The sequence below is a fragment of the Scyliorhinus torazame genome, chromosome 4, assembly GCF_047496885.1.
Source record: "Scyliorhinus torazame isolate Kashiwa2021f chromosome 4, sScyTor2.1, whole genome shotgun sequence".
Taxonomy (NCBI): domain Eukaryota; kingdom Metazoa; phylum Chordata; class Chondrichthyes; order Carcharhiniformes; family Scyliorhinidae; genus Scyliorhinus; species Scyliorhinus torazame.
Window position 1 is genome coordinate 314,142,749 of NC_092710.1, and position 17,371 is coordinate 314,160,119.

The window sequence follows — 17,371 nt, forward strand, 5'->3', positions numbered from 1 at the left end:
CCTTCCAAGAAGAGGAAAGCTCTCTGCTCCTGACAAAATGACATAGCCATCAATTAGCTATGGCAGAGGTACAAAGATGAACTAGGGACATCAAGAACCCATGGTGGACTCTTAAAGATCAGGAGCTGCAACTCCTCACTGACTAGCATGATACCTGGAGCTTCTTCAGTGCCACCAAGGCAATATATGGATCCAATAACCAAAACCTCAGAATGGTGCAGAGTAAGGACGGATCCTTTTGAGAGACAGAGAAAACATCGGCCTTCTACGGAGAGAACACTTCAAAGAACTCACAACCACAGATGAGGACGTGTTTGAGGAAATCCCCCAACTCCCCATCAAAGATTTTTTTAAGAAACATTTTATTGAGGTATTTGTGGTCTCAAAGCAACCGACAAAATTTATTAACCCCCTACTGTAATCTAAACTAACCACCCCCCCCCCTCTGCTGACGTTTAATTTTCTGCAAAGAAGTTGACGAACGGTTGCCACCTCCGGGCGAACCTTAACTGTGACCCTCTCAAGGCGAACTTGATTTTCTCCAAGCAGAGAAAGCTATCCGTGTCAGATAGATTTTCGGCGGGAGCAGTGTCCAGGGGCCTGTCGGGAAGGTAAGAATAACTTTTAAAACTTACCTTTACAGCTGCAGGAAGTCGGCAGTGGGGATTTCTGGGAAGATTTGTTAGTACCTGTATATAAGTTGGGCGGTTGCTAAACCCAAGATACTACACTTGTAGTGTCCCCCACCCTTCCACCTCCTCTAACCTAAGGGGTTGAGTGATTATCAGGTAAGCTCTTCCTTTCTTTTTCTTGTTTTATCTAGAGAGGATGGCAGGGAAGGCAGTTCAATGTTCCTCCTGCAGAATGTTTGAAGTGTGGGACGCCGCCAGTGTCCCTGCTGATTTCATCTGTGGGAAGTGCACCCATCTCCAGCTCCTCAGAAACCGTGTTCTGGAGCTGGATGAACTTCGGATCATTCGGGAGGCAGATGTGGTTATAGATAGCTTCAGGGATGTAGTAACTCCGAAGAATAAAGATAGATGGGTGACGGTGAGAGGGGCTGGGAGGAAGCAGTCAGTACAGGGATCCCCTGTGGTCGTTCCCCTTAGTAACCAGTGTACTGCTTTGGATACTGTTGGGGGGGGGGGGGACTTACCAGGGGTAAGCCATGGGGTACAGGTCTCTGGCACAGAGTCTGTCCCTGTTGCTCAGAAGGGAAGGGGGGAGAGGAGTAGAGCATTAGTCATTGGAGACTCCATAGTTAGGGGGATAGATAGGAGATTCTGTGGGAATGAGAGAGACTCGCTGTTGGTGTGTTGCCTCCCAGATGCCAGGGTCCGCGATGTCTCGGATCGTGTTTTCGGGGGGGGAGGAGCAGCCCCAAGTCGTGGTCCACATAGGTCCCAACGACATATGTAGGAAAAGGGGTAGGGATGTAAGGCAGGAATTCAGGGAGCTAGGGTGGAAACTTGGATCTAGGGCAAACAGTTATTATCTCTGGGTTGTTACCCGTGCCACGTGCTAGCAAGACGAGGAATAGGGAGAGAGAGCAGTTGAACACGTGGCTACAGGGATGGTGCAGGAGGGAGGCTTTCAGATTCCTGGATAATTGGGGCTCATTCTGGGGTAGGTGGGACCTCTACAAACGGGATGGTCTACACCTGGAACAGAGGGGTACCAATATCCTGGGGGGGGGTATTTGCTAATGCTCTTCAGGAGGGTTTAAACTAGATCTGGGGATTGGGAACCTGAATTGTAGCTCCAGTATGCAGGAGGTGGAGAGTAGTGAGGTCATGAGTAAGGTTTCAAAGTTGCAGGAGTGTGCAGGCAGGAAGGTGGTTTAAAGTGTGTCTTCTTCAATGCCAGGAGCATCCGGAATAAGGTGGGTGAACTTGCAGCATGGGTTGGTACCTGGGACTTCGATGTTGTGGCCATTTCGGAGACATGGATAGAGCAGGGACAGGAATGGTTGTTGCAGGTGCCAGGGTTTCGATATTTCAGTAAGCTCAGGGAAGGTGGTAAAAGAGGGGGAGGGGTGGCATTGTTAGTCAGGGACAGTATTACGGTGGCAGAAAGAATGTTTGATGAGGACTCGTCTACTGAGGTAGTATGGCTGAGGTTAGAAACGGGAAAGGTGAGGTCACACCTTGCTACCTTCTACCCCAAAGTGGCTCATCCGGGCCACTGTCATGTGAGCTTCCCATCAAAGATGATCTTGGACTCCACCAAGCGTGGACAAATTCAAAGCCGTAGTTAAATACATGAAAAATGGAAAAACCGCAGAAGTAAATGGGATCCCAGCGGAGATTTTCAAACTTGGAGGAGAAGAGATCACCCATCATCGCCACCATCTTCAAGAAAAGAGACCAGGCCCACTGTGGGAACTATCAATTGATCCCCCTACTCTCCATCGCCGGGAAGATCATTGCCTGAATCTTCGCCAGCTCCCAGTCTCTGAAAAAGTCTTTCCAGAAAGCCAGTGTGGCTTCGACCAAACCGTGGAAGCCATGACTTTCACTGCTCGGGAACTTCCAAGAGTAATGCCAGGGGCAACATCATCCACTCTACATGGCCTTCATCGATCTTACCAAGGCTTTTAACTCAATTGATCAGGAAGTGCGACGGAAGATCCTGTCAAAGGCTGGCTGGCCAGGGAAATTCATAAACACCCTCCCGACTCCTCCATGACACCATGTTGGCCAAAGTCCTCACTGATGGAAAAAAGACACAAACCTTCAAGGTCAAGACTGGTGTTGAATAAAAATATATTTTTTAAAAACTGGCATCCAGCAGGGATGTGTCATCGCCCCCACCCTTTTCTCCATCTTCATCGCCACTATCCTTCATCTTGTCAAGAGCAAGTTTCCCAGTGGAATGGACATCGTCTACAAGGCGGACGGAAAACCTTTCAACCTCAACTGGTTGAAACCCAAAAGGAAATCGACACTGACATCGCTGGTGGAACTTCAGTATGTGGATGACATTGCCATCTCCACTCAGAAGAGAATTTCCAACTCATGATTGGCACTTTCGCAGAAGCATACCAAGGAATCAGTCTCAGCCTCGAGTCAGGAAGACTCAAGTCCTTCACCTACCCTATCCAGGGCAATATCTGGTGTCTCCCTCCATCAAAATCAAGAAACCCTCCCAAATATGGAACATTTCTCATACCTGGGGAGCCACCTCTCCCCTTAAAGCTGACATTGATGCGGAGATCCCAACATCATATCCAATGTGCGGGTGCCTCCTTCGGATACCTAAGAATGAGGTTCTTTGATGACCGTGTCATCCATGCTCATAGAATCAAAGAATCCCCAGTGTAGAAGGAGGCCATTCGGCCCATCGATTGCTGACACCAAGATTCTCGTTTAAAAGGCAGTCACCCTCCCAGTCTTCTATACGGCTCAGAAACGTGCACTGCGTACAGATGTCACCTCAAGACTCTGGAGAGGAACCATCACAATGCTATCTGAAACAGATTTTCCGTATCATCTGGGAGGACAGGTGTACTAACATCAGTATCCTTGAAGGAGCCAAGAGCACCAGCCATGATCATGCAAAACCAACTCTGCTGGGCAGCCATGTGCTTAGGGGCATGGTAGCAGTGGTTAGCGCTGTTGCTTCACAGAGCCAGGGTCCAAGGTTCAATTCCCGGCTTGGCTCACTGTCTGTGCGGAGTCTGCACGTTCTTCCCGTGTCTGTGTGGGTTTCCTCCGGATGCTCTGGTTTCCTCCCACAAGTCCCGAAAGACGTGCTCGTTAGTGTTGCGACTCGGGGATTTTCACAGAAACTTCATTGCAGTGTAGTCTGTTTGGGACAATAATAAAGATTATTATTGTTCCGACTACCAAAGCAAATATTCCTTGCCCAGCTCAAGGAAGGCTTCCGAACAAGAGAAGTACAAAGGAATCGCATCGTCTGGGAGACCCTTGCTCAGAAAAGATCTACTTGGAGGAACCTGCTGATTGAAGGGACACTTGAATTCTTCAAGGAAGCCCGGAAAAGAATCCTGAGGAAGGAATACCAGCAATCTAGAGTCCAAGGATCGGTGTCACCTCCTGGGAACACCTGTCAAGTGTGCGGTTGAAGATGAGACTCCAAGATCGGGCTCATCAGCCATGCAAGAAATCTCAGAACCCTGTAACGTGGAGTAGGTGAACAATCGTACTCATTAGCAAGTTACCGCCGAAGAATAGTTTCACAGTTGACCTGGGTGGATATCGAAGTTATGCAAACAATCATTCCGACTATGCCAACGAACTACAAAGTCACACTGATATTCTGTTTACGAACTAACTTGGGGAATTTATGTATGCAAGTCAGCAGAGAAGCTATCTTGTTTGTTCCAAGCTAAGTGGTGTTTTGATCTTGTCAATTGATACAATTGAAAATTGTTATTTCAAGAAGGCTTAATTTCCTGAATCCCCTTTGTTACATGTTGTACATGTGCAGCAGTTTGCCAAACAGTTGTGATATTCTAAAAGTTTTTGTTTATATATTTTTTTTCTTTTGCCCCTTTCATAGTTGTTTCATTCAAATGTCCTGAAGCAGTATCGCTTACAGTTGAATGGTACCTCAGATATTACCCTTGCCACAATGAATTTAATAATATTAAAGTAAGTATCCTGAGAAAATACTTTGTGTGCAGACTTAGAATGTAAGAAACGTTCATGCCTTTATAGCTTTTTACAGTGGCAATGTAAACCGTCTTTGGTAAATATTCAAAGTACAATATTGTAATTTAATTTGGGACATTAAACTTTAAGAATGTCTGACTTCTCTGAATTGTCAACTATTGTCATTGGACCAGGCTTTTAATATGAAATAAAAGCAAAATACTGCAGGTGCTGTAAATCTGAAATAAAAACACAAAATGTGGGGAAACTCAGCAGCGTCTGTGGAGAGGGAGGAACAGAATTAATGTTTCAAGTCCGTGTGACTCTTCTTGTTTCTCTCTCCACAGATGCTGCCAGAACTGCTGAGTTTTTCTAGCATTTTCTGTTATTATGTGGAATGTTCACTTGTATTGCTATACTTGCGAGATTATTGAAAAGCACATCCTGAGGGATACAATTGGTTGAAGGGGTGTAGCCTCTTGTAGCTACAAGGCTAGGGTCATGTAATGGGTTCATTAATTCTCATGAATCTCCACAACGTCAACACTGATTTGTTAAAGGGGTAAAACCATTTAGGGTTTATTTATCCCGTGCATTGTCCGAATGAAAAACCATTTATTTGTCATTCAAATTGTCACTAATCAATGGTCATATTATTATGCTCTTCTTTGGGCTCAACTGCAAATGTTTTTAGCTTTGCACTGATAAGACATCAGAAAAATACATTTGAGATTAGCTGCATTCACTCAACCTAAAATTCAAACCCCAGTCGGAATCACAATATGGATTTTGTGAACTTTTCAATAAAAGCTGCAACTGGCAAGTGATTATAAAATCTTCCCATAAAACTTAGTTCCTGTTACTTAAAGGAGAATAATCTTTTTGCAAGCTATCAGCAGTAATGCATCAATTTTCTGCATTTATTTGAAGATCTTAACATTTTGCTGCTCCTGGTCTCCTGATCAATCTAGTCGGTTTACATATTCTTTCCTTTTTGTTAGGATATATATGACAAAAGATTTTCCAGCAGTGGTGTTAGTAATAGTCTTGAACCTCACCCATTAAGTCACGGGCAGTACATTGCACACAAGACTGAAAATATTGTTTGCAAAGAAGAAATCCAGGTCTTCCCAAAATTTAATGTGAGTATATGAAAGAGGTGTTAAAATATCATAACTATTTAAATTAAAAAGCTCTGTCCTTCAATCTAACATATACCTTTCTATTTCAGATGAGCAAAGACCGACCCAAATCTGTGGTGGTACAGACACGAAATACAAACGTGGTAATTAATTGGTGGTATTTCATATTTGCCTAACTGGAATACAGTTACAGCTTTTTAAAAGAATTTAGAGTATCCAATTTTCTTTTTCCTAATTAAGGGGCAATTTTGTATGGCCGATCCACCTACCCTGCACATCATTTTAGGTTGTGGGGGTGAGACCCATGCAGATAGGGGAGAATGTGCAAACTCCACACGGACAGTGTCCCAGGGCCGGGATCAAACCTGGGACCTCGGTGCCGTGAGGCAGCAGTGCTAACCACTGCCACCGTGCTGCCCGGAATACAGTTACAGCTATGTCAATTTTTTTCGTCAACTTTAACTCTTAACATACGTAACTGATATTGTGGCCCCGGAATTAGCTATAGTAAAAATCATGATATGACTATCAGCAATTAAACATGGAAATTGAGAGGCTGCTGTCAGAGATACCCTGCCTGTCCACAGTGAATGCTGCTTGGTCCTTGCTGATAGATTTAGCACTGAAAGCATTGTAATGGTTTGAACTTGGGATTCTTTCCCATTAGTACTGAATTAAGGACCGCTGAAAACGTTAGGACTCATACATTTAGGAGTAATTGAGTATTTAGTAGCAATAGTGCAGAGTCTAGCAGATTAGAGTGGTATGGGAAGAAGGGGTTTATCAAATACGATTTTCCTTTCATAAGCCATGTTGAGTCTAGTTGATTGAACTATGATTTACCAAATGTCCTGATACTTCCTTATTAATGCATTCCAGCATTATCTAATGACCGGTGTTAAGCTAACAGACCTATTCTTCTCTGCTTTCTGTTTCGCTCCTTTTATTGAATTAAGTTTAGATTTGCGATTTTCTAACCCATTGAAAATTTACCAGAATCTAGGAAATTTTGAAATATTACCACTGGTGCATCCACTTAAGACCCTAGGACAGTGCTTCCCAAACTTTTTCCCCAACTGTAACCCCATGTTAATAGCTGAGCACCAGGGTTGGAGCGGGAATTGCTGAGCGAGGGCCAGTGGATTTTTCCACAACTGTTATGAAGAGAATGGCCCCTCAGAGTTAAGAATCAGGCATTGGATTAGATTGGATTGGATTTGTTTATTGTCACGTGTACCGAGGTACAGTGAAAAGTATTTTTCTGCGAGCAGCTCAACAGATCATGAAGTACATGGGAAGAAAAGGGAATAAAAGAAAATACATAATAGGGCAACACAACATATACAATGTAAATGAAAATCGCTTATTGTCACAAGTAGGCTTCAAATGAAGTTACTGTGAAAAGCCCCTAGTCGCCACATTCCTTCGCCTGTTCGGGGAGGCTGTTACGGGAACTGACCGGTGCTGCTGGCCTGCCTTGGTCTGCTTTCAAAGCCAGCGATTTAGCCTTGTGCTAAACAGCCCCCAAATACACGCATGTGCGATCCAAGGACTATCCCACCAGAGTTTCCACTTGGCAGTTGCCATTGCTGCCCAGTATGGCCCCCTACCTGGTTGGATGGTCAACATACTGTATCAAAAAGCCCCCTGGACACACCTAACAAATTGCTCTCCATCTGAGCCCCTGGCTGTAAGGGATTCCCAGTCAATATGGGGAAGTTAAAATCACCCAGCACAACTACCCTGCTTTTTTCACAGCTTTTTCAGTATCTGACTACACAACTGTTCCTCTGTCTCCTGTGGGCTGTTGGGAGATCTATAGTACATTCCCAACATTGTGATTTTGCCCTTCTTATTCCTGAGCTCCACCCTTAATGCTTCAGTACAAGATCCCTCCATGTGTCCTCCCTCAACACAGCAGTGAGTCGTAGTCTATTTTCTAAATGGGGAATTGCTTAGGAAATCAGAAGCACAAAGGGACTTGGGAATCCTTCTTTAAGCTTCTCTAAAGGTTAACGTGCAGGTTCTCTCGGCAGTTTGGAAGTGTAGAGGGTTCCATCTCTGCTACTCCACTACTGGGCCGATATCTGGGGTTTGAGTATCTGTGTGTGTCTCTCTCCAGCTGGCACTGAAACTTCAGAGGCCAGGGGATGCCGCACTGGGACACCTCCACGGAAGAGAGCACTGAATCAAGCCTGCCGTTTATCCCTAACCGGAAGCCTGAGGCTTATATCACACAGATATCCAGACCCCCACCAATGCCCAGGTGATTCTCTCTCTTGCCGGTGGTGCAACACCCACCCGGGTCCTACTTCACTGGAGTAGCTTTCCCAAGAGAGAGAATAGGACACTGCTGTTTATTACCTAACCAGCAGCCTGTCCTGAGTGAATCGTTCAAGATGACCCTAGATTCTCGACCCCGGAATTAAGGTGAGGAATATCTTAACAATGACTTGGTCAGAGATCGCTGGTGAGAGATTGAAGAATTGAAACGACTCCAATTATCAGCAAATCAAGGTTTATTGCAAAACCCAGGTCAAAATCATCAAACAGAAGAAATTATAATAAAATCTTAAACTCTAACACAAACTAAGTCTATTCAGGAAGTACTATAACGGACACAACGTAAAATCTTATTGTTACACAATTTTAGCAGTGACATGGAACACAAATCAAGTCCCCTTCCCCAAAGCCTCAACCACTATCAAAGTCAAGAGAGTTTCGCAAGCTGCTGCAGGGTACTTACGGTCACAGGCTGCGAGAGGTCAAGTCGAAGGTGGAGAGGTCAAGCCAAGAGACCCTCAATCGAAACACAACCCCTTTTATATCCGTTTTACCTGGCTTTTTCCTGTGTTCGGCCAGCCCCTTTTGCATTGAATCCATAAGGTTTAAAGTTCCCGCTGGTCCTGCCCCCTTTGAGCCGGTCAGACCTGTCAAGATGGGAGTACCTCCCCTAGGTCCGCCTCCAGTCTGCTTTTTGAGATTACGAGGTTGAGCTCCCTTGTGAAGATTTTCAAAGTCTTCCATCTGCTCTGGAGATCGCTGCTATGTTGATGGGGTGTTGATTGGATTCTGCTCTGGTGGAGGCCAAGTCATTTACATCTGCATGGGGCTATGACCATCCCATTGTCCTGCTTGCAGGCAGGCCCCTTACAGCATTACCATGCCCCTTTGTCTCTGTGTTTAATCTTATCTAGTTGTCTGGCTCCTTCTTCCTTGTAGCTCCTGGGGGGGCGGTTTGTAAATACCTATGCCCCTACTCAGCTCAGCGGACCAAGCCTGCTGGGAAATTCGGTTACGTTCCTTTGGCTGAAAAGTGTCCAGTTTACAGTCTCTGGGTTTTATTCTTGGGCAGTCCAAAAAGGGCCGAATTGCCCGAAAACCTTACAGAAGGCAAATGCAATGTTATCATTCATGTCGAGAGGGCTAGAATACAAGAGCAGGGATGTACTTCTGAAGCTGTACAAGACCCATTTGGAGTATTGTAAGCAGTTTTGGGCCTCGTATCTAAGGAAGGATGTGCTGGCCTTGGAAAGGGTCCAGAGGAGGTTCACAAGAATGACCCCTGGAATGAAGAGCTTGGGTAACGGTTGAGGACTCTGCGTCTGTACACGTTGGAGTTTAGAAGGATGAGGGGGGATCTTATTGAAACTTACAGGATACTGCGAGGCCTGGATAGAGTGGACGTGGAGAGGATGTTTCCACTTGTAGGAAAAACTAGAACCAGAGGAAACAATCTCAGACTAAAGGAACGATTCTTCTGAACAGAGATGAGGAGGAATTTTTTCAGCCAGAGGGTGGTGAATTTGTAGAACTCTTTGCCGCAGAATTCGGTGAGGCCAAATCTTCAAGACAGATAGATTGATTAATAGGGCGATCAGGGGTCATGGGGAGAAGGCAGGAAAATGGGGATGAGAAAAGTATCAGCCATGATTGAATGGCGGAGCAGACTCGATGGGCCGAATGGCCCAATTCTGCTCCTATGTTTTATGATCTTATGAGATGATAGATTCATTATGATAGGGAGTAGAAGTTGCATTGGATTCTCATTTCCTCACCGTATGCCAAACTCCATGTCAGCCACTTCCCTCTCCTAGGCCTCCCCGCAAGTGAAATTTCCCTTTCCTCAAGGGAGTGTGAACCCGAATGTTAGGGATGCCCCACCTGTCTTCTGCTACTCCTGTTTATTATAGTCAGCTTTATCCTTGGAGACACAAAGGACATAGTGAGACTCTGGCACACCATTTTTATGGGGCTGGATTTCTAGCTGTGGGCATGTGTGGACAAGGCACCTGACCAAAGGGCAGGACAGAGAATTACAGAATCCCCACAGTGCAGAGGCCATTCAGCTCAGAGTCTGCACCGACCCTCTGAAAGAGCACCCTACCTAGACCCATGCCCCTGTCCTAACCCTGTAACCCCACCCAACCTTTGGACACTAAGGGGCAATTTAGTATGGCCAATTATACCTAACCTGCACATATTTGGCCTGTGGGACGAAACCAGAGCACCCAAAGGAAACCCACGCAGGCAAGGGAGAAAGTGCAAACTCCACACAGTCACCCAAGGTCGGAATCAAACCCAATGTCAGGCAGCAGTGCAAACCACTGTGCCAACATGCTGTCCCACGTGTTGGGGGTTCCTGGAGGGTTGGTTCCGAGGGACATGCTGGCAGGTGGTGTGTTACTGGCATCTAGTAGATTGGGGATAGATATGAGGGGTCAAGGATGGGAGTGATACCAGGGGCACACAGGTGGTTACTCACCCAAGCTCCTTTAAGGAGGTTGCTCATCTTCTTGCAATATTGCATGCCAGTCTCCTTGGTGTGACTCATTACCACTGCCTCCTCCTCCCAGGCTTTGGTTGTTGCTGCTCACTGCTGTTTCTGCCCCACCCTGGGGAAGAGAGTATCTCCCTTCCTTCCCACACATCCAGCATCCTGGTCATGTCTGTGTGCATGAACCTGGGAGCATGTCTTTTCCCAGCCATCCTCGTGGCTGCTATGAGAGTATGGGCGTGGAGCACTTAAAAGCTGCTTCAGTTTGTCAGCCTGACTGCGAATCCCAACTCCAGTGACTCAGATGCTTGGGGTTCTGGGGACTCTGGCAGAGTAGGGGGCACGGTGGCATAGTGGTTAGCATTGCTGCCTCACAGCTCCAGGAACCTGGGTCCAATTCCAGCCTTGGGTGACTGTGTAGAGTTTGCATTTTCTCCCCGTGTCTGTGTGGGTTTCCTCCGGATGCTCTGGTTTCCTCCACACTCCGAAGAAGTGCAGGTTAGGTAGATTGGCTGTGATAAATTTTCCCTTAGTGCAAAGGTTGGGTGGGGTTACTGGGTTATGGGGATAGAGTGGAGGCATGGGCTTAAGTAGAGTGCTCTTAAGTAGGGGCCAATGCAGACCCGATGGGCCGAATGGCCTCCTTCTGCACTGTAGGGATTCTATGAATCGTTCCTCTGCGCTGCTCCCAGCAAATTTGCCGTGATTCTTCGATAGCGGGAGAGCTTAGACTTTCTAATGGAGCCTCCCGGCCTATGTTGATTCCCTGGAAGCAGGTAGCACTGTGGGTTGCTACCTGTGTGGTTTCTCTCCATTATATTGATGAAGGGTGCAACGTTGGTAGTGGCCTGCGGCATTGCCTGCTGCTGGGAAATCAAAGCAGCCAGAGTCATTGTGGCACAGAAGGAGGTCATTCAGGCCATGCTGGAAAACATGAATGAATTTTTCTCCCATGATCTCTGTACATTGGTGGAATTATATCCTTAATTCATCTGCCATAAAATCCTAAATTGAAACAATATTGAAAAGTGAACAATGACTACGGTACTGCTTTACGTCAAAGGGATCCTTCAAAATTCTACGTTTTAAGGTGGAAACACCGTCAACTGCATTTCAAAGGTATCCCTGATTGGGTCAGCCAATGCTGATGCACTAGTTTCCTTATTTACAAATTTATTCAACATTCCAAAACAATGAGAAAATTCTTGATGCACTATATGACTGCAATGTTTCCCCCAACATGCCCAGCCAATATGTGACCAATCAGTCAGAAAAACCCGACATTCTTAGCATATATTCCCCAGACTAATCATTGTGACGGGAAGAAATGATTGCAATTTTGTCTTTGTTTTTGATTTTGATGTTGCTGCATCTTAAAATGTAAATGCAAGTATATGTTAGATGAAATGTAACTTTAACGTCTTCTGTTCAGGAGCTTAAATCTGAGTATAACTTTTGTATGTTGTTTCAAGAATGCAGAAGCAAAAAACAACTCGAATGCCAAGACCACTGACCGTGTCCGTGTGTCTGAAGGTGATAAGGTACTGCATCAATGTTTTACTGTGGTTTAATTGTCACATCATGAGATCATTCCTCCTGAGTTTTAATGCAAGTGAGAATTTATTTTCCAATTTTCATTTATGATTCTATATGAATTATAATCATTGAATATACTATGTCTGCACTATAATAGTTAAGTGTGACCCGTACAAATATAGGAATTGCGACTTATTTAACACGGCTAATGAGACCGCTGGACAGAAAAAAATTTTAAAATATTTTTTTTCAGAATCGTCATTCATTACAGAAAAGAGACATTACAACTGAAAAGGTACAGAGTTAGTTGTGGATTTAACATATTCAAGTCACTTCAATTTTATACAAACTTGATTCTGTTAATGTTATTATCTCATGAACAAACTTTACACAGTCCTTTGAGAGCAGCATCAAACAAAATGTATCAGGATATTTGTTTTATCTTACCAATTTTCTCCTCTCCACTCCTGAAAGTGTTGACCCCTTGTTCTTGCGGCCCTGGCTACCCTTCAGTAACTTTTCCAAATGGTGAATGTACATTTATGAAGACTTATCAGTGGGTTTTAACTTGTTTATACCGGGGTTCCCATTGAGCCTGATATGTCATCATCCAACATCCACTCATAACATTTCCACCAAAGACTATTGGAAAGTATTATGAAGCAGGGCCCATTAATATTTCCCACAACTAGCCAAGGCTCGTGGACCTGGCAAAAATAATTTGAACTTTTACAGGTCAGAGATTGGTCTGACCTTTTCATGCCGAGTTCCCAAGGACCTGGACATATTTAGGATTATACATGGGAATGATTGCGGATTTTTCTTTTTTTTTTTTTTTTACACAGAGGGCGGTGGGTGCCTGGAACCCGCTACCGGAGGAGGTGGTGGAAGCAGGGGCGATAGTGACGTTTAAGGGGCATCTTGACAAATACATGAATAGGACAGGAATAGAGAGATACGGACCCCGGAAGTGTAGAAGACTTTAGTTTAGACGGGCAGCAGAGTCGGCGCAGGCTTGAAGGGCCGAAGGGCCTGTTCCTGTGCTGTACTTTTCTTTGTTCTTTGTTCTAACTCTCTTTACTATTTGATAAGTAATAATTTTTTTTTCAGTATGACGTCGTAGCACAGACCTGGAGAGATGGTCCATATCTATTTATTGTCTCGATCAAACCTCTCAGTGAAAGAATTGATAGTAACTGGAATCTAACAGGTGAATTTCAATCTACACAAATACTTAATTTTGAAAATAATGTAGTAGCTTTCATTTAATATATTTATATGTACTTGACCATACCTATGCTATAGGAACAAAATAATACAATACAGAATATCCAGCTAGGTTTTACAGCAGTTTTAGCCAGTGTGCCTGTACTAACTCTTGAGGAATCTATGTAGTTCAGCCTATTCTACTGTTTCCCATTTTGTTTTTAAAAACATTTCCAGTTAAGGGCAAATTTTAGTGTGGCCAATCCACCTACCCTGCACATCTTTGGGCTGTGGGGGTGAGACCCACGCAGACACTGAGAATGTGCAAACTCCACCCAGACAGTGACCCGGGGCTGGGATCGAACCTTGGTCCTCAGCGCCGTGAGGCAACAGTACTAACCACTGTGCCACCGTGCCGCCCCCGTTTCACATTGCTGTTTTAAATTTTTCTTTTTAAAGAATGCAGGATCTTGCAACCCAATCAAAATGAATGTAAATTTGCAATTGCTGGTTTTGCTATTTTTTTTTTTTTTGGATAGACCTGAAACCACTGGTTGTTTAAATATTTCAGATACATTAAACCGCCATTAAATATGTAACTGTAATTGAAAGCCTTTCTGTAGGGGCTGGTTTAACATAGTGGGCTAAACAGCTGGCTTGTAATGCCAGCAGCGCGGGTTCAATTCCCGTACCAGCCTCCCCGAACAGGCTCCGGAATGTGGCGACTAGGGGCTTTTCACAGTAACTTCATTGAAGCCTACTTGTGACAATAAGCAATGATTATTATTAAAGGCTTGCTAAACTGAATGGTCTCCTGTGCTGATCTAATCCTGAAATACGATGTTTCATTTGGAAAATGATTTTAACTTAAAGTTAGCACTTGATTATTTTCAAATAATATTACTCATTCAGAATTTTATAATCATTTGAAGTATCTTTGCAGTGCTGGTGTTAATGCAAGGTTCTCATGGATTCATCTCTGCAACTGAATTTCCACTGATGGTTGTAAGTAGAGAGTTCTATCCTCCGTTTATAATAATCATGACCGGTTTTTGGTCCCTGCTTGCTGACGTTAAGTCAAACCTTAACGGAATATTCCAATCCCTTGCTAATCCAGCTGTGTTATTTGTCTGTTTAGCTGCATGATCTCAATGCAAGATAAGAGCAGGAGCAGATCAATTAATCTGCTTTGCCCTTCAATACAATCATGGCTGATCTTGGGTTTCAACTCCACTTTTCTGCTCTCTCCCTATATCCCTTAATTCCCTCACCTGATGAAGGAGCTGCGCTCTGAAAGCTAGTAATTCCAAACAAACCTGTTGGACTTTTATCTGGTGTTGTAAGACTTCTTCTTGTCCTTTAATCAATTTATTTAATTAAAAATAATTGTTTATTTTTAATAATACTTATTGAGATTTAAAATAACACAACAAAGTTACAAAAAATACAGCATCCAAAGTAACAAGGGCAAACAAAACAGATACAGCTTAACGCACATTAACACAGTATGGAACATGAAAACCACGTCGCAATTGGCTTAATACCGTCATTCAATGGTATAGCCTTTTCTTCCCAGATTTCAGACCACCTGCACGCATGTAGGAGCATGGAAAGGATTTGTCATACCCACCCTTGCAAAAACAAAAGAAAATGCATGGAAGCCCCAGATCTGCGGAGAGTTTTTTTTTTTAGAAATATTTTTATTAACATTTTTTACATCTTTTCAACACATAAGTAAACATCTTACAACTACATCATGAATCCCCCCAACATACAAACCCCCCATTAAGCAATAATAAACACAGTAGAAAACACAAAGTACATCCCCCTCCCCCCCGGGTTGCTGTTGCCGCTGACCACCTCCTAACGCTCCGCTAGAAAGTCTAGGAACGGTTGCCACTGCCTGAAGAACCCTTGCACAGACCCCCTCAAGGCAAATTTTACCCTCTCCAATTTAATGAATCCTGCCATTTCGCTGATCAAAGATTCCACGCTTGGGGGCCTCGCATCTTTCCACTGTAGCAGAATCCTCCGCCGGGCTTCCAGGGACGCAAAGGCCAGAATACCGGCCTCTTTTGCCTCCTGCACTCCCGGCTCATCCGATACCCCAAATAGTGCTAACCCCCAGCTTGGCTTAACCCGAGTGTTCACCACCTTAGACACCGCCCTCGCAATACCCCTCCAGAACCCATCCAGTGCCGGGCACGCCCAGAACATGTGGGTGTGATTTGCTGGGCTCCCCGAGCACCTCCCACACCTTTCTTCCACCCCAAAGAACCTGCTCAGCCACGCCACTGTCATATGCGCTCTGTGAAACCTTAAATTGTATCAGGCTAAGCCTGGCGCAAGTGGAGGAAGAATTAACCCTACCCAGGGCGTCTGCCCACGCACCCTCGTCTACCTCCTCCCCAAGCTCCTCCCATTTTCCCTTTAGCTCCTCCACCGAGGTCTCCTCCTCCTGCATCTCCTGGTAGATAGCCGAGACACCGCCCTCTCCAACCCAGACCCCCGAGAGCACCCTATCCTGGTTCCTGAGTGCTGAAAGCAGCGGGAACCCCCTCACCTGCTGTCTAACAAACGCCCTTACCTGCATGTACCTGAAGGCATTTTCGGGGGGGAAGCTCGAATTCTTCCTCCAGTGCCCCAAGGCTCGCAAATGTCCCATCTAAAAACAGGTCCCCCATCCCTCTAATTCCTGCCCTGTGCCAGCTCAGGAACCCTCCATCCATTCTCCCCGGGACAAACTAATGGTTCTCTCGGATCGGGGACCAAACCGAAGCCTCTACCTCACCCCTGTGGCGTCTCCACTGCCCCCAAATTTTCAAAGTCGCCGCCACCACCGGACTCGTGGTGCACCTAGTCGGCGGGAGCGGCAGCGGTGCTGTCACCAGCGCTCCCAGACTCGTGCCCACACAGGACACCATCTCCAGCCTCTTCCACGCCGCCCCCTCCCCCTCCATTACCCACTTGTGTATCATCGCCACATTGGCAGCCCAGTAATACCCACACAGATCAGGTAACGCTAACCCTCCTCTGTCCCTACTCCGCTCCAGAAACACCCTTCTCACCCTCGGGTCTTTTTCGCCCACACGAATCCCATGATTTTCCTACTGACCCGCTTAAAAAAGGCCTTCGGGATCAGGATGGGGAGGCACTGGAATATAAAAAGGAACCTCGGGAGCACCGTCATCTTCACCGACTGTACCCTGCCCGCGAGGGAGAGTGGCAGCATATCCCACCTTTTAAACTCCTCCTCCATCTGCTCCACCAGCCTCGTCAAGTTGAGCTTGTGTAGGGCCCCCCAGCTCCTGGCCACCTGGATCCCTAGGTACCAAAAACTCCTTTCCGCCACCTTCAGTGAAAGCTCGTCTATCCCCCTTCCCTGGTCCCCTGGGTGTACCACGAAGAACTCACTCTTCCCCACGTTGAGCTTATACCCGGAAAAGTCCCCAAACTCCCTGAGGATCCGCATCACCTCCGGCATCCCCCCCACTGGGTCCGCCACATACAGTAACAGGTCATCGGCATACAACGATACCCGGTGTCGTCCCCCTCCCCCCCCCCCCCATAGCCAAAGGCTCAATTGCCAATGCAAATAGCAAGGGGGATAGGGGGCACCCCTGCCTCGTCCCCTGGTACAGCCAAAGGTATTCCGACCTCCGATTCGTGGCCACACTTGCCACCGGGGCTTCGTAAAGTTGCCTAACCCAACTAATAAACCCCTCCCCGAACCCAAATCTCCTCAACACTTCCCAAAGGTACCCCCACTCCACCCTATCGAAGGCCTTCTCCGCGTCCATCGCCGCCACTATCTCCGCTTCCCCCTCCACTGCAGACATCATGATTACGTTAAGGAGCCTCCGCACATTGGTATTCAGCTGCCTTCCCTTAACAAACCCGTCTGGTCCTCGTGAATCACCCCCGGGACACAGTCCTCAATTCTGGTAGCCAACACCTTCGCTAACAGCTTTGCATCCACGTTGAGGAGAGAGATTGGCCTATACGACCCACACTGTAATGGATCCTTGTCCCGCTGCAAGATCAGCGAGATCAGCGCCCTGGACATCGTCGGGGGTAGGGCAGCCCCCCTCCCT

General features: G+C 45.9%; 1 protein-coding gene across 3 annotated transcripts in view; it reads left to right on the plus strand.

Annotated features, from left to right (window-relative positions):
• Positions 1-17,371, plus strand: part of tmem87b (transmembrane protein 87B) — a 109,811-nt gene that overhangs the window by 36,521 nt on the left and 55,919 nt on the right. For 2 of the 3 annotated variants that reach the window (XM_072500097.1, XM_072500096.1), the window contains exons 3-9: positions 4,525-4,616; positions 5,618-5,758; positions 5,848-5,901; positions 12,008-12,076; positions 12,325-12,366; positions 13,182-13,281; positions 14,221-14,282. In XM_072500097.1, the coding sequence (XP_072356198.1) occupies positions 4,525-4,616; positions 5,618-5,758; positions 5,848-5,901; positions 12,008-12,076; positions 12,325-12,366; positions 13,182-13,281; positions 14,221-14,282 (560 nt within the window). The remainder of the gene's footprint in view (positions 1-4,524; positions 4,617-5,617; positions 5,759-5,847; positions 5,902-12,007; positions 12,077-12,324; positions 12,367-13,181; positions 13,282-14,220; positions 14,283-17,371) is intronic. The other variant, XM_072500098.1, reaches the window with a different exon arrangement.